At 44.6% G+C, this 23,953-nt stretch overlaps 1 protein-coding gene across 2 annotated transcripts in view; it reads right to left on the reverse strand.

The window, feature by feature from the left end:
* CTSO (cathepsin O) overlaps positions 1-17,169 on the reverse strand; it is a 40,297-nt gene extending 23,128 nt beyond the window's left edge. For both annotated transcript variants that reach the window (XM_033942517.1, XM_033941621.1), the window contains exons 1-2: positions 16,974-17,169; positions 2,551-2,665 (exon numbers count right to left, since the gene is read on the reverse strand). In XM_033942517.1, coding sequence (XP_033798408.1) covers positions 2,551-2,665; positions 16,974-17,144 — 286 coding nt within the window. In that variant the 5' untranslated portion in view covers positions 17,145-17,169. The remainder of the gene's footprint in view (positions 1-2,550; positions 2,666-16,973) is intronic.
* Positions 17,170-23,953: the final 6,784 nt, after the last annotated feature.

Raw genomic sequence — 23,953 nt, forward strand, 5'->3', positions numbered from 1 at the left:
TGAGGCCCATTGTACCATCACTGATGAGGATGGCTCTGAGGCATTGTGGAATGAGGCATTATGACATCACAATCTTAGCTCTGGAATGTTGCTCTTATTGGGGTTCCGGAATCTTGCTATTCTTTGAGATACTAGAATGTTGCTACTCTTTGGGTTTTGGCCAGGTACTAGTGACCTGAATTGGCCACTGTGAGAACGGGCTCCTGGGCTTGATGGACCTTTGGTCTGACCTAGTATGGCTGTTCTTACGCTCTTATGTCTGCCAAGTATAGGACAATCAAGCCATTGTAACATCACTGATTAGGTTGGCTCTGAGGCACTGTGGATTGAGGCATTATGACATCACAATCTCAGCTCTGGAATGTTGCTCTTATTGGGGTTCCAGAATCTTGCTATTCTTTGAGATGCTGGAATGTTGCTACTCCTTGGATTTTGGCCAGGTACTAGTGACCTGGATTGGCCACCGTGAGAATGGGCTTCTGGGCTTGATGGACCCAGTAAGACTAGTTTTATGTTCTTATTATCCGGATAAAGCTGCTGGAAATCACTGAGAAGAGATTCCAGCAAATGCGCATGGATTCGCAAAATAGATCCATTGAAAGAACAAGAGGTCATTCTTTGTGGGTGTAGAACCAGCATCAAACAAACAGAAGTGAGGTACAAACAGAAGCGCAAAGACACCAGTTTTTAAAGTCATTGCATTTATTCATTTTGCAACATAAGCGGAGTGCAACAAGAGACGTGACACAACTTGTGCCATGCTTCAGCAGTGCTAGCTATGCCAGAAGTCCAGTTCTCTAGGACAATATATCTTTGGGTTCTTTATATCGTAAGAAGGTACAAAACTGAGAGGAAAAAAAACTGGTGTATTAGCGTCCAAATTCCAAACTCTCCTAGCAACTCAGTTTCTTTGTATCTGAAGATGTGGAGGGGCATTTTGATATGACGTCTAAGTTCGAATTTGGATGTTTTGTGAAGTACGTCCAAAAATCAGGTAGGAAAAAAAAAATTGCCATTTCTAGACGTGTTTGCCCTTAGTGCATCTATCTTTTATGGCCATTTTCAAAAAACAAAATATCCAAATGAAAAATGTACATAACAACAAGCCATTTTTATGTAGGAGGGACCAGCCTTTTTTTTAGTAGAATAGTCACACAGATATGCCAGCAGAGCAGTGAGGCACTACAATGAACTTCACATAACAGGCCCCAGTTACACATCCCACCATAACCCCCTTACATTTTATGGGGAGGCCCCCATAACCAACGGTACCCAACTGTCTAGCACCCCAGTAGCCCTTATGCCTGCAGGTGTCACCTAGATGATGGTACAGTAGGTTTTGGTGGGTTCACCCTTTCCACCACAAGTTTAAACTCTTCTTGCCGACTTACAAATGCATTCACTCTGAAGCCCCCCGATATCTCTCCTCACTTATCTCCCCCTATGCTCTTCCCCCCCCCCCTCCGTGATCTCTGCTCATCGGGTAAGCTCCTCTTATCTGTACCTTTCTCTTCCTCTGCCAACTCCAGACTCCGTCCCTTCTTTCTTATGACGACGTATGCCTGGAACAGGCTGCCGGAATCAATACATCGTGCTCCATCCCTGGCAGTGTTCAAATCCAAGCTAAAGGCCCGCTTTTATGAAACTGCTTTCAACTCTTAATTTCCACTCTGCTGTCAGATACCCAGACCCGCTGTGTCATTTCTTCTAACATAATCTCTCCAACCCTGTAATGTCCTGTCTAAATAACACTGTAAGCTCTTCTGGGAAGGGACTGTCTATTGTATGTTAAAATGTACAGCGCTGCGTACGCCTTTTCAGCGTTATAGAAATAATAAATAGTAGTAGTAATAGGGTGGCACATGGGTCTGGGTCCCCTTCTCTGGAGTCCACTGTACTGACCATCAGGTTACTCCTGACACTTGTTTGCTGCTCTGATAGGACTGGTCATTACATCTGCTGCTGTCAGAGAGACAGATATGTACTGTTTCATTCAGATCTGGGGGGGGGGGGGGGTGGAAGGGGATTAGTAACCACTGGGAGGGTTATGCTTTCATCCTTCCAATGGTTATCTGGTCATTTTAGGCATCTTTTTTGGCCCTTATTCATTCTTAAAACAGGTTTAGCCCTGAATGTTTAAATGGTGCTCCAGATGTTTTCTGTGATGTTAGATTATCACTGCAAAATGTCCCAAGTCCTACTCTTGCCCAAAACATGCCTCTAACACCCTCCCCAATGAGATTTAGGTGCATTGCAGACAAACAGTTTAGTAAAACATCTAGGCAGTCAATTTCCAAAATGGAGATTTGGACATTTTGGCGATTTAACACACGTCCAAGTTCCACTTTATTTCATTTTTGGACGTCTCTTATATTTTGAAAATGAGTGGCATGGGTGTCATAGAGAATTGGACTTGTGACACGGGCAGCACTGCCAAAACACAGCCCGTGTCAAGTCGCAACTCTTGTTGCACTCAACTGGTGTAATAAATACAGTGGACTTTTAAAACTGTTTTCCTTGCTCCTGGGTTAGCAAAGCCATTGTTCTTACCTTTGAACTCTTCTGGTGACAAATCAGAAAACCGATTTATTCCATAAATAGCACTATTGTTTTCATATGGTGCTAAAACTGGGGAGTTCAAATACTCATGCCTTCGAATACTTTCCTAAAAAAAAAAAAAAGAACATACACAAAAAGTTGCAGTAATTAACTTTTAAAGTTCACAAGTAAGAAAAATCTTAAGTTGTTAATTTAAGACACTGGGTTTTATTTAAACAGTTCCTTGGGTAAAAAAAAAAAAAGTTAAGGCTTGGCTTTACAGCAGCATTTAGTTTTGAATTTCATAATACTGCGCCTACACAGATTATCTCCACGTTCATTTTTGATTATGTTTTTTTCATCCAGTCTGGTTTCCTGATTTTCTATATTATCAACGATTGGGAACCCTGAGGAAGAAGCGTTTCTTCGAAACACGGACCGCGTCGGGTCTGATCCACATGAACATTAGGACCAGTTTTTGGATGTATTTTATGTGGTTCATGCATTTGTCTTGTTTTTAATTTGGGGTTATTTTAATAAATTCCTGTCCTTGTACATTTTCCTGCAGTTTTGTTTTTGTTTTCTTTTTTTGATTTGATTACATCATAAGAACATAAGCATGGCCTCTGCCGAGTCAGACCATGGGTCCATCATGCCCAGCAGTCCGCTCCCGCGGCGACCCCCACAGGTCCATGACCTGTAAGTGATCTTATACCTAAAACATTCTATTCCTTAATCCTTTAATATCCTGTATGGTAACACACTAACTATACCCTTCAATCCCCTTTTCCTTCAGGAAATCATCTAATCCCATTTTTGAAACCCAAAATCGTACTCTGCCGTACCACTTCCTCCGGTAGCGCATTCCAGATCATATACTGCTTAATACAATGAAGTGTTAAAGTAGTTTACAAAATTCGATATAAATTATATCAGTTATCTGAGGCCCCCATTTTGCTAAGGCACAGTAGAGGTTTCTACCATAGCCCAGAGCGCTAAATGCTCCGACGTTTCTCCAACGCTCCTAGGAATTCCGTGAATATTGGAGCAGCATTGGAATATTTAGCGCTCTGGACCATGCCTTAGTAAAATGGAGGGGGGGGGGGGTAAAACATTATACACCATAAATTAAAATCTTAATAAAATTTCTAATGAACTTATAATATATAGTAACATAGTAGATGACAACAGATAAAGACCCGAAGGGTCCATCCAGTCTGCCCAACCTGATTCAGTCTAAAAGCTTGCTCAAAAAACCATAAGAACACAAGAATAGCTATAATGGGTCAGACCAATGGTCCATCTAGCCCACTATCCTATTTCCACAGTGGCCAATCCAGGTTACAAATACCTGGCAAAACCCCAAAAAGTAGCTACATTCCATGCCACCGATTCCAAGGCAAACAGTGGCTTCCCCCATGTCTGTCTCAATAGCAGACAATGGACTTTTCCTCCTGGAACTTGTGCAAACCTTTTTTAAACCCATCTACATTCATCGCTATTACCACACCTTCTGGCAATGCGTTCCAGAGCTTAACTATTGTCCAAGTGCAAAAAAATAAATATATTTCCTTCTATTTGTTTTAACAGTATTTCCCTGTAACTTCATTGAGTGTCCCCTAACCTTTGTAATTTTTGATGTTTTCAAAACCTTACGAAAGCCAAAATAATCAAAGAATTGAGAAAATCAGAAGGTAAAGAATACCGTAAAGACAGCCCTGAATAAAGGCTGTTTTACACGTAGAAGTTCATTTTACAGCCTGAAGAGAAGGGCGTTGCAATAAACAATGTTGATGGTGACAAAATTCATCACCGTTCCCGTCCCCGCGGATACCTGCAGGAAACAATCCCATGTCATTCTTTAGTGTCTAGCTCAAACTCAGTCCTTCTACACCAGCATTCTTCAGTGCAAGGCTTGAGTGTCAGTGGTTGTGCCCATTCATTCTCTGATTCTTATGTGAGCCAAGTATGCTGCATAAAATAATTATCAAGTATTGAGTGTCTAGGATCTCATAAGAGTGTTTTGCTCCCACTAAACAATTTTGACCTGATCAAATCTCTCTAAATGGTAATACATACAAATAGCACTCTAAAACCTCTCCAAAAAGTCAATGAGGAACATCTAAGATAAGTGATTTTTATTGAACATTCTCTTAATTGCCTGTGTAGAGCTATTTACATAACATAACTTTATTCTTCTATACCGCCATAATCAAACAACTTCTAGGCAGTTTACACAGAAGAAGGCTGGACAATCAGTGAAATACAATTAATTAAAATACAGCAATTTCCTAAAATATACAGTATCATTTTTTTGTTAACAGTAGTGTTCTAATTTAAGTAATAAATTTGTCAAACAACGTTGACTTAATTACTTTTCGGAATGCACCATAAGACAACATAACTCCACCAATAGAATTACCCCACCAAGACTACTGCTTACCTGCTTAAAATGCAAGAATCCTATCCAAAAAAGTCTTATATCTGCAACCAGTAATTTTTGGATAGGCAAATAAATTGAAATTCCTCATTATCCTCGTTGGACTATATAACTATATTTGATTTAGGAGGTAGGGAGGGTGTTGTGCTATGATGTAAAGAGGTAACACCATTAATCTCGGCTTGCCAGTGGCATCACATGGTGTTTATTCACTGAGCACAATTATGATTATGCAGTGTATGATTTGAATTCTCTTGATCTGAATGTTATTTAGAACTTAGGACAGCTACACGTGGAAGTTGCAAAATCACCACTTTCATGTGTAAGTGCCAACACCTCCACTTGGAAGCTGTCGTTCATTTTTTCAATCCATTTCTTTGCAACATGGCTGCTCCCGCTGTGTTTGCTGGCATGCACACTCCTCCACAGCAAATCCTTTTCTAGAATACCACCCTCAATTCTGATTTCTACATTCCTGGGAGCACAATCGACGATTGGAGCCTAGCAGGAGGCTCTTGGGAGTACAACAAGGCTTTGAGCCTGACAACAAAGACTGGCCAAACTAGACTGACTCAGTTTCTCATTAGACATTCAGCAGTCACTGGTCCAGAATGCTCCAGCAGGAAAGTGAGATCTGGACAAAGAGAAAGACTCAGTAAAGGAGCAAGAGGGACCTAGTTAATACTGCCACTCCAATAAAAAGACAATAAAGGACCAGGGAAATGTATTTAAAGTTGTGCATTTGCAAGGAGATTAATTGGGTTCAAGAGCACGGTTTTAAGGTTGTTTTGTAGTTTTCTTGATTATCACAAATACATCTCATTAGCAAATGCCTTAATGCTTTCATATACAGTAGTATAATTTGTAAATAGTTCAATAAACTTTTGACATTTCTGCTCGTGGCCCTACATAGAAGGAGGATTCACTCAGGGACATTTGACTGAGGGATGGTGAGGAGGGAACAGTCAGCAGGGGGTACGTGCTTCTTCCTTTGTTTTCAGTGGCACAGGTTGGCTGACCACAGCGTGAGTTCATGGATGTGAGCTCTGGCAGAAACAGCAAAGTGCTGTTTTTGCTGCAGGGTCTGGTGTGCATCTTCAGGGAAGTGTTGCAACGATGGGCAGGGAGCTGCAAAGGAAAGAGTGAGCACATTTGGACGAAGTGGCAGTGGGGCAAAGCCCTTCAGATGTGGTACAGAGTCGACAAAGGAGGGAACCTGTTGGGACATGGGAGGGGCACAAACTGGGACAAAGGCTGGAAGGGAGGAGTGGGGGGGATGAACTTGAAACACAAGGGAGGGAGGAAGGGGGCACGAACTTGGGACATAGGATGGAGGGATGGAGGGAAAGAGTTGCTGAGGTAGGGGAGGGAAAAGAAAGGGAAATTGTTGGGCATGGAGGTGTGAGTGACAGGAAAAGAGATATGGTGCACATGGGGAATGGAAGAAAGAGGAAAATTGTTGGGCATAGGGAGGGAGAGTCATGAGGGAGAAATGTTGAAGGAAGGAAAAGATGAGAGGGAGAAATGTTGGATATGGTGGTGAGGAGGGAACAGTAGGGCAGATTGAAAAGGATGCAAAAGGGAGAAATGTTGGACATGGTGATGGAGGGAGAGATGTGGCATGGTGCTGGAGAGGGGTGATAAAAGGAGAAATGTTAGGCAGGGGCAAATGATGCTGCACATGGTCCAGGGCATGAGAGAGGGAGAAATGTTGGATGTGGCACTAGAGGGGGTGGGAGAGATGCACCCTGGATCCCTCTTTCTCTCTTTCCTCACTCTCTTTGCAATATGGGAGGGAATTGAGAGAAATAGATATGGTGGACAGTGAGAAAGAGAGGAAGACGTTGCACATAGGGGTGGAAGAGAGAGGAAGAAATGCTGTGCAGGAGTGGGGAGAGGAAAAAGGGACAATGATCCAGGATAGACGGGAGCAGTGGCGTACCTAGGGTATGTGGCACCCGGGCCGGGCCCATCATTTTTTGACACCACCCCCCCCCCCCCCATGTAAAAATTTTTTTTTTTTTTTTTTTTTGCAATAACCATGAAATGGAATAAATGGTCAGAATAGAAACAGGCAGTGAAAATTTTCTTTTATTGAACCTCATATATGTAACCATTATTCCAAACATAACATAACATAAATTATGTCTAAATTGTCATGACATTAGAAGTACATATGGAGTAGTTGCAGGTGATGCTTGGGACAGTTCTGATTGTGTTAGTTCGGTTTTATGTGTTTTTTGAATAGAAGGGTTTTTATTTCTTTTTGAAGGTTTTGCAGTCTGTGGTTGATATCAATTGGTTGTAGAGTTGGGGGTCGAGTGTTGCAGCTCGAATGGCTAGGAGGTTGTCGAACAGTTTTTTTTCTTTTGACGTTTTTGGTTGGAGGGTGTGTGAATGGTGCACAAGTTCTCCTATGTCTGTTTGAAGTGGATTGAATTATTTAGCTGAAGAAATTAGTTACCCCCATTCCACACACATTAATTCTCTTCCATTTTTGTTCCCATTATAAAAAACACTGATAAGTTCCCAGAAAAAAAATACATTAAAATAAGAAGTGAAAACAAAGGCCCCTACAGATGAGAACATAACATAAGAATAGCCTAACTGGGTCAGACCAATGGCCCATCATGCCCAGTAGCCCATTCTCATGGTAGCCAATCCAGGACACTAATACCTGGTCAAAACCCAAAGAGTAGCAACATTCCATGCTACCGATCCAGGGCAAGCAGACACTTCCCCCATGTCTTAATAACAGATTATGGACTTTTCCTCCAGGAATTTGTCCAAATCTTTCTTAAAACCAGCTACACTATCTGCTTTTACCATAACTTCTGGCCACTTCATTTTTAAGTTTAGATCTTTCCTTTCAAACAGAGACCTTGCTAGATGTCAAATACAGCACAAGGTAACTTCACATGGACTTAGCTGTGCAGGAAATGTGAATCTCCTCATACACCCACCATATAGTGCAAAAATGTGCAAAGGTCTGTTTTTTTCTTTCGATCACTACATAGCCTAATGCCACACAAGCAGCGCTGTTACAAACATATTCTGTAGGTCAATGCTAAGAATAACAAAGTTTCCTTCCTTGGACCAGAAGGAGATAAACCACTGGAAGAGATCCCAAAACAACACCCAAAGACCCACTCAGTGTGTGAATCAGTTGAGTGGAGTGGACTAACTGGGGGGTGGAAACGGGCCCGGAGTTTGCTCAGCAGAATTTCCCAGACCACCTCTTCCTCTCAACACATTGACACGCTGCCACCATCACCACTAGGAACACCTCACTGGGTAGGCCAGCTATGCTATAAACTTTATAAAACACATTATTATATTTTCTTATAAAGCACATATTTTAACTGACCTCTCTGACATCCTCAGCCTTTCCATTCACAAAAATAGAAGGAAGAAAAGTTCCCATTTCCTGCTGTCTCATGTCCCCCGGCCTATACAATATTTTTTTTCTGTAGACCCTTCAAAAGTCTGACCAAATCCTCGTTTCACTTGCATTATAAAGTACTGAGGATGCCATCTCTCCCCAATCCCAGGTCCTAAAGTCTAAGACAGTAGCGCAAACTAATGCTGCCAGATACAGGAAAAAAAAATTTTGATTCGATTCAGCCCTATTGAATTGGTTTTTCAATTCGATTTTCCTGCCCAGTTGGGTGATTTTTTTCAAAACTCCTGGTGGGTTTTATAGCTTTTTCACCCCCTTTGGCTTCTCCTAACCACACTGGCGCTGTGGTGTAAATAAAATAAAGAAACAAAAAGGACTTTTCCTCTTTCTGTTAAATCCTAGCTCACGTTTGCAGTCCAACACCAGCTCTGGCAGGATACACATTTCAAATCTGACATGTTATAATCACAAAACAGAAAATAAAATTAATTTTTCTACCTTTTGTTGTCTGGTTATATTTCAAATCTTGTTGGTCCAAGGCTCTGGTTTTCTTCTGATAACTTGCTTGCCAGGGTCTCCTTCTTTCTGCATGCTAACCATCCATCTGCCAACTCTGTCCTCCCTTTCCATTTCCCTTCCCTCCCAGGAAGTCTGGTATCTTTCCTTTTTTTCATCTCCCTCCACAGATCCACCTTTTCTTAAATACCCTTTCATCCGGCATCTCTCCCTCCTTCCCCACCACCCCAGAGTCCACCATCTCTCCCTTTCTTTTCCTAATTACCCTCCTATCCAGTATCTCTATCCCTCCTCCACACCATCCCTTGTGTCCAATTTCTCTCCCTTTCTGTTCCTTCCCTCCCTAAATCCCATGGTCCATCATCTCTCTCCCTCTCCTCTATTTTCAGACCCATTATTTCTTCCCCCCCCCAAAGTTTGGCATATGCGCGTCTCTTTGAACACCCCCTTCCCTCCGTGTACTTCTAAATCATGGTCCCCCCCAAAGGCCTGTCCCCCCTTAAAGGTCTGCCTGTCCCCCCTTGAAGGCCTGCACCCCCCGAAGGCCTGCACCTCCCCGAAGGCCTGTCCCCCACTTGAAGGCCTGTCCCACCCCCTTGTAGCTTCTCCCCCCCCTTGTAGGCCTGTCCCCCCTTGAAGGCCTGCCTGCCTGCCTTTCCCCCCTTGAAGGCCTGTCCCCCCTTGAAGGCCTGCACCCCCTTGAAGGCCTGCACCACCCCCCTCGAAGGCCTGCACTCCCTTGAAGGTCTGCACCCCCCTGAAGGCCTGTCCCCCACTTGAAGGCTTGTACCACCCCCTTGTAGCTTCTCCCCCCCTTGTAGGCCTGTCCCCCCCTTGAAGGCCTGCCTGCCTGCCTTTCCCCCCCTTGAAGGCCTGCACCCCCTTGAAGGACTGCACCCCCCCCCCCCCGAAGGCCTGCACTCCCTTGAAGGTCTGCACCCCCCCCGAAGGCCTGTCCCCCCCTTGAAGGCCTGTCCCACCCCCTTGTAGGCCTGTCCCCCCCTTGTAGGCCTGTCCCCCCTTTAAGGCCTGCCTGCCTGCCTTTCCCCCCCTTGAAGGCCTGTCTCCCCCTTGAAGGCCTGCACCCCCCCTTGAAGGCCTGTCCCCCCCCTTGTAGGCCTGTCCCCCCCTTGTAGGCCTGTCCCCCCCCCTTGTAGGCCTGTCCCCCCCTTGAAGGCCTGCCTGCCTTTCCCCCCTTGAAGGCCTGTTCCCCCCCTTGAAGGCCTGCCCCCCCTTGAAGGTCTGCACCCCCCCAAAGGCCTAAACCCCCCCCCAAGGCCTGCACCCACCTGAAGGCCTGCCTGCCCCCCTTGAAGGCCTGCACCCCTTGAAGGTCTGCACCCCCCCCCGAAGGCCTGTCCCCCCTTGAAGGCCTGCCTGCCTGTCACCCCCTCCCCCTTGAAAGCCTGCTTGCCTGCCCGCCCGCCCCACCCTGAAGGCCTGATGCCCCGACCCACCCCGAAGGACCGCTCGCCCCCTTGGCCTCCCCGCACCACCTATGAACAGCCGCAGCAGGATCGCGAAGTCAGCGTCAGCGATCCCTGCGCTGCTTCCTGCGCCACGGTCCCGCCCCTCCTCTGACGTCAGAGGAGGGGCGGGATCGCGGCGCAGGAAGCAGCGCAGGGATGCTGACGCTGACTTCGCGATCCTGCTGCGGGCTGCTTCACAGGTGGTGCAGGAAGGTCAGTGGGGCGAGCGGTCCTTCGGGGGTGGCGGGGGACTGAACGGCAAGGCCGGGAACACCCCCTTAGGGCTGGTACCCGGGGCGGCCCGCCCCCCTGCCCCCCCCTAGGTACGCCACTGGACGGGAGTGAGGATACTGTACAATGTTGAAGTACGTGCTGACCCATGCTGTGGCTGGTGGGGATCCCCAAGCACTGCCAGCTGAGGACCTCCTCCAAAGGCAGCCAGAACTTCCTCCATCAAGCATAGCAGTTACTGGCAGCTTCCCTGAGCTACTGAGGTGCCAGTGTCTATGACTCAGGGACGCTGCTGCTGCCTGGCAAGCTTGGCAAAAGTGACCCTCAGCTACCTTCAGAGGAAGTCCTCAGCTGATATAACTTAAGGGTCCTCATCCGCTGGAGTATTTATAATTTTTATCAATATTAAAGGCTCTGGCAGAGTCCCATTTACAAAGTATGTATTCTTCCCAATTAATATTTCCAAATTAATAAAGTGTCTTTGCTTCTTTGTAAATGGGTCTCTTTTAATTCAGTAGCATAATTAAATGAAGTAACTGAAGTTTAAGGGGATGGAAGAGATTACTTGCGGGGATGGGTGTGGACGAATTTGATTCCAGCGAGGACAGGCAGGGACAGATTTGATTCCAGCGGGGACGGGTTTGATTTCTGTTCCTGCACAACTCTCTACTTTCTTCCGCAGCTAGAGGCTCCAAGCACCAACTGTTCCAGGGCCTGATAGAACATGCCTGAGAGAAACTTCAGTCAGGTTGGCTTTGGACCTAGGAATGCTCACAAGAACTATTTCAAAAAATGTATGCTGTCACTTTAGTTTTTGTTCTGACAAGCGCACTTACGCTAAAACGTCTCAACTGTTTTTCAGAATTGCAAGTACTTGTTCTGGTCACTGAAGAAACCCCCCCCCCCCCAAACCTTATTTAAACCCCATAAGCTGGCACTAAATCTTCTTGACCGACCCTTTTTTGCTGCCCTGAATCTGACGAAAAATGACTCATAAGAACATAACATAAGAACATAAGTATTTCCCCTGTCGGGTCAGACCAGAGGTCCATCGTGCCCGGCAGTCCGCTCTCGCGGCGGCCCCTCAGGTCCATGACCTGATAGTGCTCATACCCTACAACTCTCGTACACTTTTCGCTTAATGTCCTGTAGAATAACCCTCTATCTGTACACTGCAATCCCCTTCGCTTCCAGGAAGTCATCCTGTCCCTTTTTGAACCCCAGTATTGTACTCTGTCCCTATCACCTCTTCTGGGAGTGCATTCCAGGTGTCCACCACCCTCTGAGTGAAGAAGAACTTCCTTGCATTCGTTTTGAATCTGTCCCCTCTCAGTTTTTCTGAATGACCTCTTGTTTTTGTTGTCCCCGCTAGTCTGAAGAATCTGCCCCTCTCCACCTTCTCTATGCCCTTCATGATTTTATAAGTCTGTATCATGTCTCCTCTCAGTCTCCGCTTTTCCAGGGTAAAGAGCCCAGTTTGTCTAACCTTTCGGCATATGAAAGGCTCTCCATTCCTTTTATCATCCTAGTTGCTCTTCTCTGGACCCTCTCAAGTATCGCCATGTCTTTCTTAAGGTACGGCAACCAGTATTGGACACAGTATTCCAGATGTGGGCACACCATCGCTCGATACAATGGCGGGATAACTTCCTTCATTCTGGTAGTGATACCTTTTTTGATAATGCCCAACATTCTGTTCACTTTCTTTGAGGCCACTGCACATTGCGCTGCTGGCTTCATTGTTGTATCCATCATGTTGTCTGCATGTTACAAGCCACTCTTCTGTGCATTACGAAGGAATACACAAAGACCTCATTTAGGGTTACCAGATTTTTCCAAAGGAAAATCCGGACCCATGCCCACGCCACCAGGACCGCCCTGTTCCGCCCCTTTCTGCCCTAGCCCCACCCCCAGATGGCATCCGCGCTTCCGTGGATGTGATGCAGTGACGTTGCACGCACTTGCACGTGCGCATGATGTCACCGCATTGCATCTGCGCATGCGCGGACGCCCCTTCCCGGCACGATTTTGTCGGGAAGCTTTTCAAAACCCAGACAAAGTGCTGGGTTTTGAAACGCCGTCTGGATGCCTGGATATGCCCTCAAAAAGAGGACATGTCGGGGAAATCCGAACATCTGGTAACCCTAACCTAGAGAAAGACACGGTGACAAAATTCATCACCGTTCCCATCCCCGTGGATAACCGCGGGAAATAATCCCATGTCATTTTTTAGTGTCCATTTCAACCTCTGTCCTTCTACACCAGCATTCTTCAAAGCAAAGCTTGCGGGTCAGTGCTTGTGCTTATGTGAGCCAAGGATAATGAAGCCGTTGTGACATCACTGATGTGATTGGCTCTTAGGCACTGGTGGAATGAGGCATTATGACATCACAATATCTGCTCTGGATACCAGAGACTGTCATTCTGTAGTGTCTATTTCAACCTCGGTCCTTCTACACCAGAATTCTTCAAAGCAAAGCTTGCGGGTCAGTGGTTGTGCCCAATTATGCTCTGATTCTTCCCTCTCTCCTTAAAGAATGACATGAAGATGGTTTCCCGAGGTTATCCGCGTGGACAGGGACGGTGATGAATTTTGTCACCGTGCCATTCTCTACCCTAACCTCATTGCCATATGTTTTAAAGCAGTGTCTGCCCATTTGTACTGCACAATTTAACTCTTACGCTCAACCTCTTTCTGTATTGTACAGCCAGTAATGTATGCTTTGGCTCCTACATTAATCCAGTAGAAAACTTATCACCTACAACTTGTTTACTGGCTCTTTTTTTTTTCTGTAGCTGGAAAAAAATGAAATTTGAGGGGAAACAAACACAAATTCTGGCACAGAAAAAGCATTGAAGCTTGCATCCTAAAGCGAAGGGGGTAGGCATAGACTTATTCAAAGTTGTTTAATTGCAAGAAGATTGTGAAAAAATTGTAAGAGGACCTTGTAAGACTAGAAGACTGGACATCAAAATGGGAGATGACGCTTAATGTTAGTGAGTGAAAATGATGCATGTGGGAAAGAGGACCCAAACTATAGCTATGCGATGCTGGGTTCTGTGTTTGGAGTCGCTGCCCAGGAAAAGGATTTAGGTGTCATTGTTGAGATACGCTGAAACCTTCAGCTCAATGTGCAGCGGCTGGTAAGAAAGCAAATTGAATGCTAGGAATTAACAGAAAAGGAATAGAAAACAAAGATGAAAATGTTATAATGCTCTTGTATCGCTCTATGGTATGGCTGCACCATGAATACTGTGCATAGTTCTGGTCGCAGTATCTCAAAAAAAGATATAGTGGAATTAGAAAAGGGTGACAAAAATGATAAAAGGGATGGGATGATTTCCCTGTGAGGAAAGGCTAAAGCAGCTAGGACTCTTCAGCTTGGAGAAGAGACAGCTTGAGGGTGATATAAAATAATGAGTGGAGTGGAAAGGGTAGATGTGAATCACTTGTTCACTCTTTCCAAAAATACTAGGACTTGGGGACATGCGATGAAACTACTAAGTAGTAGATTTAAAACAAAACAGAGAAAATATTTCTTCACACAGTGTGTAATTAAACTCTAGAATTCATTGCCAGAGAATGTGATGAAATCAGTTAGCTTAGCGGGGTTTATAAAAGGTTTGACTAATTTCCTAAAAGAGAGATCTACAGGCCATTATTGAGATGGCTTGGGAAAATGCATTGCTTTTTCCTAGGATAAGCAGAATAAGATCTGTTTTGCTGCTTGGGATCTAGCTAGGTTCTTGGGACCTGGGTTGGCCTCTGTTGGAAACAGGATACTAGGCTTGATGGACCTAAGGTCTGTCCCAGTATGACAATTCTTATATTCTTACATAAATAAATATAAAACAAAATCGAATATACAGATACGTGCAATACCACAGGCAACAAAATGGGATGCTTAGGTTGGGTTGGGTAGGAAAATTAGTCCCCTCCAAATAAAACATTCTAATCTAATCTTTCGTCTTGTTATACCGTATCGTCCCTTACCATTGTTAGGGCTCAAAGCGGTTCACAATAAAAATGATTAATACAATGGCAATAGCATGGTATTAAGATTATCATTCTAGGAATGTTTGAAAAAGAAACATTTTCAAATATTTGCGAAGGTGTACACATTCCCCACCCGTAATTCCCTTTTCCCGCCTTCAGCAACCTGGGCTGGGCATAGCCTTGCCTTCCCCTCCCTATGCAATGGCCATATACCTCCCTCCCTCTACTACCACTGCTTTTCATTTCTCTAGTGTTACCAGATGCATGCAGGGCTGTACATTAACACCCAAGAGACAATCCCAGCTCAAGAGAGCTTACGATCTATGACAAACAGGACAAAAAGGGTGAATCTGCACATGTTTCTCAGGAAGGGAATTACAGGGGGAATGATAAGGCACGTAGGATAGAGAACTATCAAGCAAGTGTGTTGAAGTTAGGACTTAAAAGTGGGCTTTTAGTATGGATTTGAATACTGCCAGAGACAGAGTATGACATACTGAGTCAAGCAGTTTGTTCCAGGCATACGGTGCAGCAAAGCAGAAGGTTCAGAGTTGGAAGTTGGCAGTAGAGGAGAGGTGTACAGATAAGAGAGACTTACCCAATGAATGGCGCTCCTAGGGAGGAGTATAGGGAGAAACAAGAGAAGAGAGATACTGAGGAGCTGGAGTGTGAATACGCTTATAGGTCAATAAGAGGAAACGGATAGGAGAGGGGGGATGTGAGTATAATGACACCGGTGGGCAGCAGAATTCTGAACAGACTGAAGGGGAGAGGGATGGTTTTGCAGATCTGTGAGAAGCATGTTGCAGTAGTCTAGGCGAGAGGTGATGAGAATTATGGATGAGGGTCTTTTTAGTGGATAACTACCCTCTGTTTTCCATCCAATATCGAATTTCTGGTCCACAGCAGAACACTGCCTCCCGTCCCATGACCCTCCAATCTTCTCAGGAGTCACTCATGAGGATCCCTGTTGAAAACCCTCTGAAAGTCCAGACACACCAAGTCAACCGGCCCACCTCTATCTACATGTTTATCTACAACCCCAAAGAAATGAAACAGGTCCGTGAGGCAAGACCTCCCCCAGCCAAACCCATGCTGACTCTGACTCATTAAACCACGTTTGTCTAGCATGTGTTCTGTAATTTTATTCTTTATAATAGTTTCCACCTTCTTTCTGCACCATATGCCTGGAACAGACTGCCTGAGTCAGTACGTCAAGTTCTGACCCTGGCACTATTCAAATCCAGGCTAAAAGCCCAATTTTTTGTGGCTGGTTTTATCTCATAACCCCCACTCATTGTAAAGCCTGAAAAACTCCCTAACCCTCTTCTTGTCCTGTTTGTCTGTTTGATTAGATGGTAAGCTCTGCTGAGCAAGAACTATCTCTTGAATGGACTTGAACCTCCCCCTGCCATAGGTGCATACCTCCTCTCTTTCCATTCTCTCTCTCTTGGTCCCTGCTCCAGCCAGCCGCTGCGGTAAAAGCTCTGACACTCATAGAATTCTTATGAGCATCGGAGCTTGTATTGCAGTGGTCTGTGTTTAAAAAAACCAAACAAAACACAACAACTCGTTACACAGCTTGATAAAAGGGGGCCTTAGAGTTTTGGAAATCCAACTTTGAAAAAAAAAGATTTAGAGGGCCATTTTCGATATGACGTCTAACCCCCTCTTTTACGATACTGCGATAGCAGTTTCTAGTCTGGGGAGCTGCGCTGAATGGCCCGCGCTGCTCCCGACGCTCAAAGGAACTCAATGAGCATTGGGAGCAGCGCGAGCCATTCAGCGTGGCTTCCCGCGCTAGAAATTTCTATCGCAGTTTCGTAAAAGGAGGCCTAGGTCCGAATTTGGACAATTTGTGAAGTGCGCCTAAAAATCAGGTAGAGAAAATGACCATTTATGAAACTACAAAATGTCTTCTTCTTTTTTTTTTCAAAAATTCTATTCTATTCTATATAACATTTATAGCCCACTCTAATCTCAAATCAGATTCTAGGTGGATAGCAATATTTAAAAAAGGTACATCTATGCAGATAACAATATTTTTAAAAATAATACATCATAGTTCTCAGCAAATTTACAATAAATCAATTAAAATAATGAGTTTTAAAAGTGTTTCATAAGATCTAACATTAAGAAACTTTCTTTAATTCGGTATGAAGACTATTCCAAAGTTTTTGAGCATGCTTTTTTCTCATTGTAAAGCCTGAGAAACTCCCTAACCCTCTTGTCCTGCTTGTCAGTTTGATTAGATGGTAAGCTCTGCTGAGCAAGAACTGTCTCTTGAATGGACTTGGACCTCCCCCTGCCACAGGTACATAACCTCCTCCTTTTCCATTCTCTCTCTCTTGGTCCCTGCCCTAGCCAGCCCTTTCATCCTACCTGAAAGAAATGCTCTCTCTTCTGGAACTCCAGACTGCCAGGGCTATAGCGCCGGCCGTATCTAGTGAGGAAATGAAGAAACGGGCTCCCTGCCTCTTCTGTGTTGTTCCCTGGTGCAGCCCAGGCAGAGAGGCAGAAAAGGACGAAGACAGAGAGCCCAAAGAGCAGCATGTGGCTCCGTGCAATAAGCCTGCCGGGCCAGATCAGCAAGCAGAATGTGGCCATTTGTACTGCATCAGTTAACTCTTACACGCAACCCCTTTCTGCATTGTGCAACCAGTAAAGTGAACTTTGACTCCTAAATTAGTCCAGTAGAAAGCTTATCACCTACAACTTGTTTACTGGCTGCTCTTTTATAGCTGAAAAAAAAAAAAATGAAAGGCTTAGGACAAATGAACACAACGAATCTTGGCTAACAAAAAGTATAGAAACATGAGTCCTAGAGAGAAGGGGGTAGGCATAGACTTGATACGTATGTGTATTATTGCAGGCAACAGAATAGGATGCTGCTACTCCTATTAATTATTCCTATAGCGCTATCAGTCACGAAAGACACAGTCCCTGCTTGAAGGAGCTTACAATCTAAAAAGACAAGACAGACAAACAGGATGCCAAGGATACAGTTAGGGGGAATGGTTAATCTACTGGCTGCTAAGGAAATGGGAAGTAGGGTTACAGATTGAAAGCGACATAAAAAAGCGGGTTTCCAGTTTGCTTTTAAACAAAGGAATGGGAGGAGCATGGCGGACTAACTCAGGTAGTTTATTCCAGGCATACGAATGCCCACCTAGAATGCTTGGGATGGGGTAGGGTGCAGTAAAAGGTGCAGAAGATGAAAAACTGAGGACAAATGGAAACAACCCACAGCGACCGAAATCCTCACTGCTCGGATTCAACACCAGGATGGCAACAAGGCTTTCAAAGTCATTAATGTCAAAGCATCCAACAACTGTACGTCTGGCTTCAGCTCATTTCATTGCCTCCTTGTGTGGTGTAGATTGTCTATTTACTTATTGATCCAGAAATAAAAACTAGTAGACAGCATAAATTATTTTTACTTATCGTTTTAATGCAGTGTCTCTGGCATGCCCCGACAAAACCCGTTTTGCCCAAAAGGCTTTCTCAAAGGTTCGTGTAAGTGTGTGTGGGGGGGGGGGGGGGGGGGAGGGGGTTTGTGTAGATGGGAGATTTCTGCCCTCTTCTTCCATACTTTTTCGCTTTCATTCTTCTGGGAGAGTAGATCCCCATCTGTAGCACTGACTTCCCGCCCCTACCCTGACCCTGTTGTAGTTTCCAAAGCTACTTTCAAACTCAGCAGAGTTTGGAAATGTAATAAAGATTTTTTAAAAAAGAAAAAAAGATAAGAGAACCCACAGGATTGTTCACATTTCCTCTCAGACTCTGTCAAATGCAGTCCCCACAAATATAAATAAATACCTGCCCCAGAGACTTTTTTTTTTTTTTTAATCTTTATTCATTTTTAAACCTTCAACAAGTAATTTAAATATACATTCATATATACTTTAATAACACTTATTAATCATACATATATTGTATCATAATAAAATTACTCCACACCCCCTCCCTCCCATATAATATTTTCAGAAATAACTAAAATTGAGGGTGGGTGTAATTTTTAGTTATTTCTGAGACTTTGAAACCCAGGTGCTTGTTTGTTTTTTAATTACTGTTATTAATGTAATACAGTCCCAGATATGATTTATGGCCATCACACTATTTCTGTTTCACATTTTTTCCCCTTTCCTCTCACATGGAACCAAATAATTAAAAAAAAATCATTTTATGAAGACTCCTGCTGCAGAGTACAGGTCCAGTTTTGATTGTACTCACATGGCAGGATTTACTTCTTTCAAATTCCCTTAGGTTCAGGATCTTTAGCACCGTCTTACTTCCTCCACAGCTGACTTCTCATGCTTGCCATAAATAAATGAATCCTCTTCTGTTTCCCTCCAGGCAGCAGGAGAGCTGAACCTCATACTTTCATCTGTCTTCTCTGCTGATTTCAGTCTGGTGCTTGAAGGTCTGAAATTTCAGGGCCCTGGACAGTTCAGAGATCTTGTGTGCTCAATAACTTAGGCCCCCCTTTTTATCAAGCCGCATTAGGGTTTTGTTTTGTTTTAATCGCCAGCCGCTGCGGTAAAAGCTCTGACACTCGTAGAATTCCTATGAGTGTCAGAGCTGATACTGCAGTGGTCTGTGATAAAACAAACAAACCCTTACACAGCTTGATAAAAGGGGGGCCTTAGAGTTTTGGAAATCCAACTTGGAAAAAAAATAAAAAGATTTAGGGCTCCTTTTGCGAAGGCGCATTAGCGGGTTTAACGCGCGTGACGTTTCATCACGCGCTAACCCCCACTTGCTGGCCGAAAAAATACCGCCTGCTCAAGAGGAGTTGGTAGCGGCTAGTGCGGCCGGTGGTTTAGCGTGCGCTATTACACACGTTAAACCGCTAGCGCGGCTTTGAAAAGGAGCCCTTAGAGGGCCATTTTTGATATGACACCTAAGTCCGAGTATGGATGATTTATGAAGTGCGCCCAAAAATCGGGTCATTTCTGAAACTGCAAAATGTCTTTTTTTTTTTTTTTTCTTTCAAAAATTCTATTCTATATAACATTTATAGCCCACTCTAATCACCAGTCAGGTTCTAAGTGGATAGGTACATCTAAGCAGATAACATTATTTAAAAATTATACATCAAAGATATCAGCAAATTTACAATAAATCAATTAAAATAATGAGTTTTTAGTTCAAATCATTTTTTTTTTTGTTAATAATCTCAAACAACAACAATTTTTTTTTTGTTAATAATGACAAACAACAACAGGAATAGCAAAGCACAGTATAAAACTCACATCAAGTGCAACATAGGAGAGCAGAATATATCACTGAAGGGCAGTCATCAACAAATTTCTTTTTTCCCAAAAGAAGTATACACCCTCCTCCATTGCAATCCATCCCCAATTCCACCCCCCCCCCCCGAGTCTAACAACTAAATCCCTCCCCCAAGGTAACCCCCCTATTTCCCCCCATAGCCTCTTCACCCTGTTCCCCAGACACCCAAACTGAATAGAGGCCCTTAATAAAGAAAAATAGCTCAAGGGGAACAGCTTGCAACATGCGTTTCGAAACCAACAAAGTGGAGAAAGAACCTCCCCTAAGACCCAAACCCCCAATCCCTACAATAAGAAAATGCAGCTTAGACACCCATCAGAGAGCTATACTCTGATACTCTCCAACAGCCAATGATCAGCTATCCCCCCCTAAACATGGACATTACAAAAAATCCTTCCCCCTGCGATGATCCCCCCTAATCCTCCTCCCCCATGTTGTTCAGACCATTCAACACCACAGCCACACACTGCTGTACACCCCCAACAAACACACCCTGGTGAGTACCAGAAAGCCAAGAAAGAAGAAAAGAAGAGAAATATCCCCAAATTAGAAGGAATTCCGGACGAAGCTCTGAGCCCAAGAGACAAAAACTGTATATAAGCATCCCAGATATGCAGGAAAACGCATTTCCGCTTGAACGTGATACAGGCATGCCTTTGTTCCAGGGTCATCAACCCATGGAAACGATTGCGCCAGGCCCAGAAAGCAGTTGTGGCCGATTGCATCCAAACAGAGAGAATTATCTTCTTACCCAGCACTGCCGCCCGCCGCATCAGAATCCGATGTTCCCTGTTGGATATACGAAATGATTCAAAACGATCCAGAAGAAAGCCAGCCAGGGACAGCGGAAGAGATTGGCCAAAGAGCCCCTCCAAAAATCTAAGGATAGCCCTCCAAAACCCCTTAACCTTCGGGCAAGCCCAAAAAGCATGGCACTTGGGGCATATCGGGGAAGAGATCCCTCCCGCCTTATGTACTTGCTCCTGAGAGAAATAGGCTCTATAAATCACTCGAAATTGGCATTCCCTCCGTTCTGCGTTAAGAGAAATTAATGAGGGATGCAAAATCGATAGAAGCAACAGGCACACCCAAATCCCTTCCCCACCTCTGGCCCAACAGGTTGTAGGACTTGGGGGGTGGGGGGGGAGCTCGATGCTCAGAGTGCCATACAACAAAGCCACTAATATCCCATCATCTTGAAATTGTTTAAAAAAGGTGCATATCTTATGACCCAGCTGAAACTTCAATCCATCCACTGACAAGGAACCTATATAATAATGGATCTATTTGTAAGCAAATACTCCGCCAAGACCAGAGTGGTATAATTCAGGAAAGGACACCCAAGATTTGATGTTTCCCTCAAAATCCAGGAGATGTTCAAGAAGGAGCAACACCTGCCGAGTCCAAAGTACAAAATTGGGGTTATCAAGTCCAGTAGAAAATTGGGGATTGCCTTAATAGGTAACTGATCAGACTCCCTGAGATCCCCCCTAGCAAACTGACCAGCTCCTTCCAGCAAAATGTGCCATGATCGAAGTAGAACACTCAATTTCAATGCAGAGGGCAACAATCTTGCCGGTATCTGAATCAAAGAAAGAAGATGTCATGGGTGAATAAAAGCAGATTCGAAAGCCAGAAAAGTATAAGCCTTACTCTGCAAATACCAGTCCCCCAAATAGCGAAGTAAGCATGCCACGTTGTATTTGTCAATATCCCGGAGTCCCAAATCCCCATGTCACCAAGGCCCAAACAAGAAGGTAAAGGAGATCTTAGACTTCTTACCCTGTCAAAGAAAGCGGCCAAGCAACCGATGCAGCTCTTGAACATCTCCCCTATGGATACGGAGAGGCAGCAGCAGAAGCATGTAGAGCCATCGAAGGAAAAATAATCATTTTATATAATTGAGCCCTGCCATAAAAGGAAATAGGAAGATGCAGCCACTGAGCCAGACAGTGCTTCATCGTGGCCAGTAAAGCATCCACATTGGCCTCATAAAGAGACCAGACAGAAGAAGTGAGCAAGACCCCCAAGTACTGGAACGAGCCCTCAACCCAGTGCAATGGAAAGTCGTCAGGCCAGTCCAGTCGAACGGAGGCTGCGGTCGCCATACCCAATGATTTATCGTAGCTGAATCGTAAACCAGAAAAATCCCCATATTCCTCAAAGAGCGATAAAAGAACCAGAAAGGAATCCCAAGGCGTAGTTAAATGTACCAATAAATCGTCTGCGAAGGCTGAAATTTTTAAACTCGCGCCCCCTTATTCACACCCCTCTTACCTCCAGATTTGATGTAATTTCCTGCACCAAAGGGTCCAAGGATAACACAAAAAGAAGGGGTGAAAGAGGGCAGCCTTGCTGGGTACCCCTTCAAATAGGATAGGCCGAGGACTGAACCCTATTTACAAATACTGTAGCCTGAGGCTGGCTATATAATGCTCCCACCGCTCTACTGAAAAATCCCCCCAAGCCATAATGCTGTAAAGTACTAAACAAATAGGCCCACTCCACTCTGTCGAAAGCCTTATTGGCATCGAAGCTGACAAGTAAGGGTGGAATACGTTCCCGCTCCACACACTCTAAAGATGTCAAAATAGTACAGTACGTAGATTCCGAGGCAAAGTCCGACCCTTAACAAATCCCATCTGTGGTTCCACAATCGACAGAGGTAGAACCCGAGCAAGGTGATTAGCCAATAATTTAGCAAAAAATTTGGCCTCAACTGGCAATAAAGAGATAGGCCAATATGAAGGAGAGAGGGGATCCTTCCATGGTTTAAGTAGCGCCATGATCTGAGCCATCTGCAGCGAGGGAGGAAGGGACCCTTCTTCCACCAGCTGATTAAATATACGTACTAGTGTTGGCATAATGTCTGGTTGTAGCATCCGATAGAACTCCGAATAGAACTCCGATAGAATTCCGAAAGTCATCCGGCCCAGCAGTCTTTCCAAGAGGGGACTGTGCACTACGGGTTTTAATGCACACACCGGATTAGCGCACGCTATAGCATGTGCTAGCCAAAAAACTACCGCCTGCTCAAAAGGAGGCGGAAGCGGCTAGCGCACGCGGCATTTTAGCGTGTGTTATTCCGCGCGTTAAGGCCCTAGCGCGCCTTTGTAAAAGGAGCCCTATATATTCCTTACAATTGTGCATTAATTTTTGCAGCTAAAGCACAGTAAGTGCAAATCTTTACCACACTTTAGTAAATGGGTCCCTTAATGTGCAGTTATATTACTATGTGCTAGCTGCAAATCATAGTCCATGCCCGTTCCAGGCTAAGCAGTTAGTATGTGATTTGTGTATGATAACTGTAATGCCAATGCAGTAGTTATGTGCTAATTTACATGCTGTTTAGGGAAAGGGATTGGGACTTGTATACTGATTTTTTTGTAGTTTTACAGCCACATCCAAAGCGGTTTACATACAGGTACTTCAAGAAATGGCTGCGCCGGGGGAGTCCCTTTTTAAAGTTGTCCCCTCTGCCTATCCCTGCCTGGCCCTCTTGTCCTATCCTGCCTCAGACACCCCCGGAGCCCCCCCCTTTACGCCAGCCCCCCACTAATCATTCCTGGGGGCTTCTTTCTATCTTGGTGGGCTCACAATGTAGCTAATGCACCTGGGGTAGTAGAGGATTTAGGCCCTCTTTTACTAAGGTGCGCTAACCGATTAATGCACGCTAAACGCTAACGCGTGCATGTTATTCTATGGGCATGTTAGCATTTAGCACGCGCTAATTGGTTAGCACACCTTAGTAAAAGAAGGGGTAAGTGACATGCCCAGGATCATATGGTGCAGCACAGGGTTTGAACCCACAACCTCAGGGTGCCGAGGCTGTAGCTCTAACCACTACGCCACACTCTCCCATTTTTTTGTGTTACTGTTCTTATTTAGCATTTTAGTTCTTCAAAAAGAATGTGAGCGGTCTTTGAAATGATTTTTTGTTTCTCCAGGGTTTTGAATAGGGTTACCAGATTTTCCCAAAGGAAAATCCGGGGCCATGGCCATGCCCGCCCAGTTCCACCTGCATTGTATGCCATCCCGTCCCTACCCCACCCCCTTAACCTGTTCGT

The sequence above is a fragment of the Geotrypetes seraphini genome, chromosome 1 (genome assembly GCF_902459505.1).
Source record: "Geotrypetes seraphini chromosome 1, aGeoSer1.1, whole genome shotgun sequence".
Taxonomy (NCBI): Eukaryota; Metazoa; Chordata; class Amphibia; order Gymnophiona; family Dermophiidae; genus Geotrypetes; species Geotrypetes seraphini.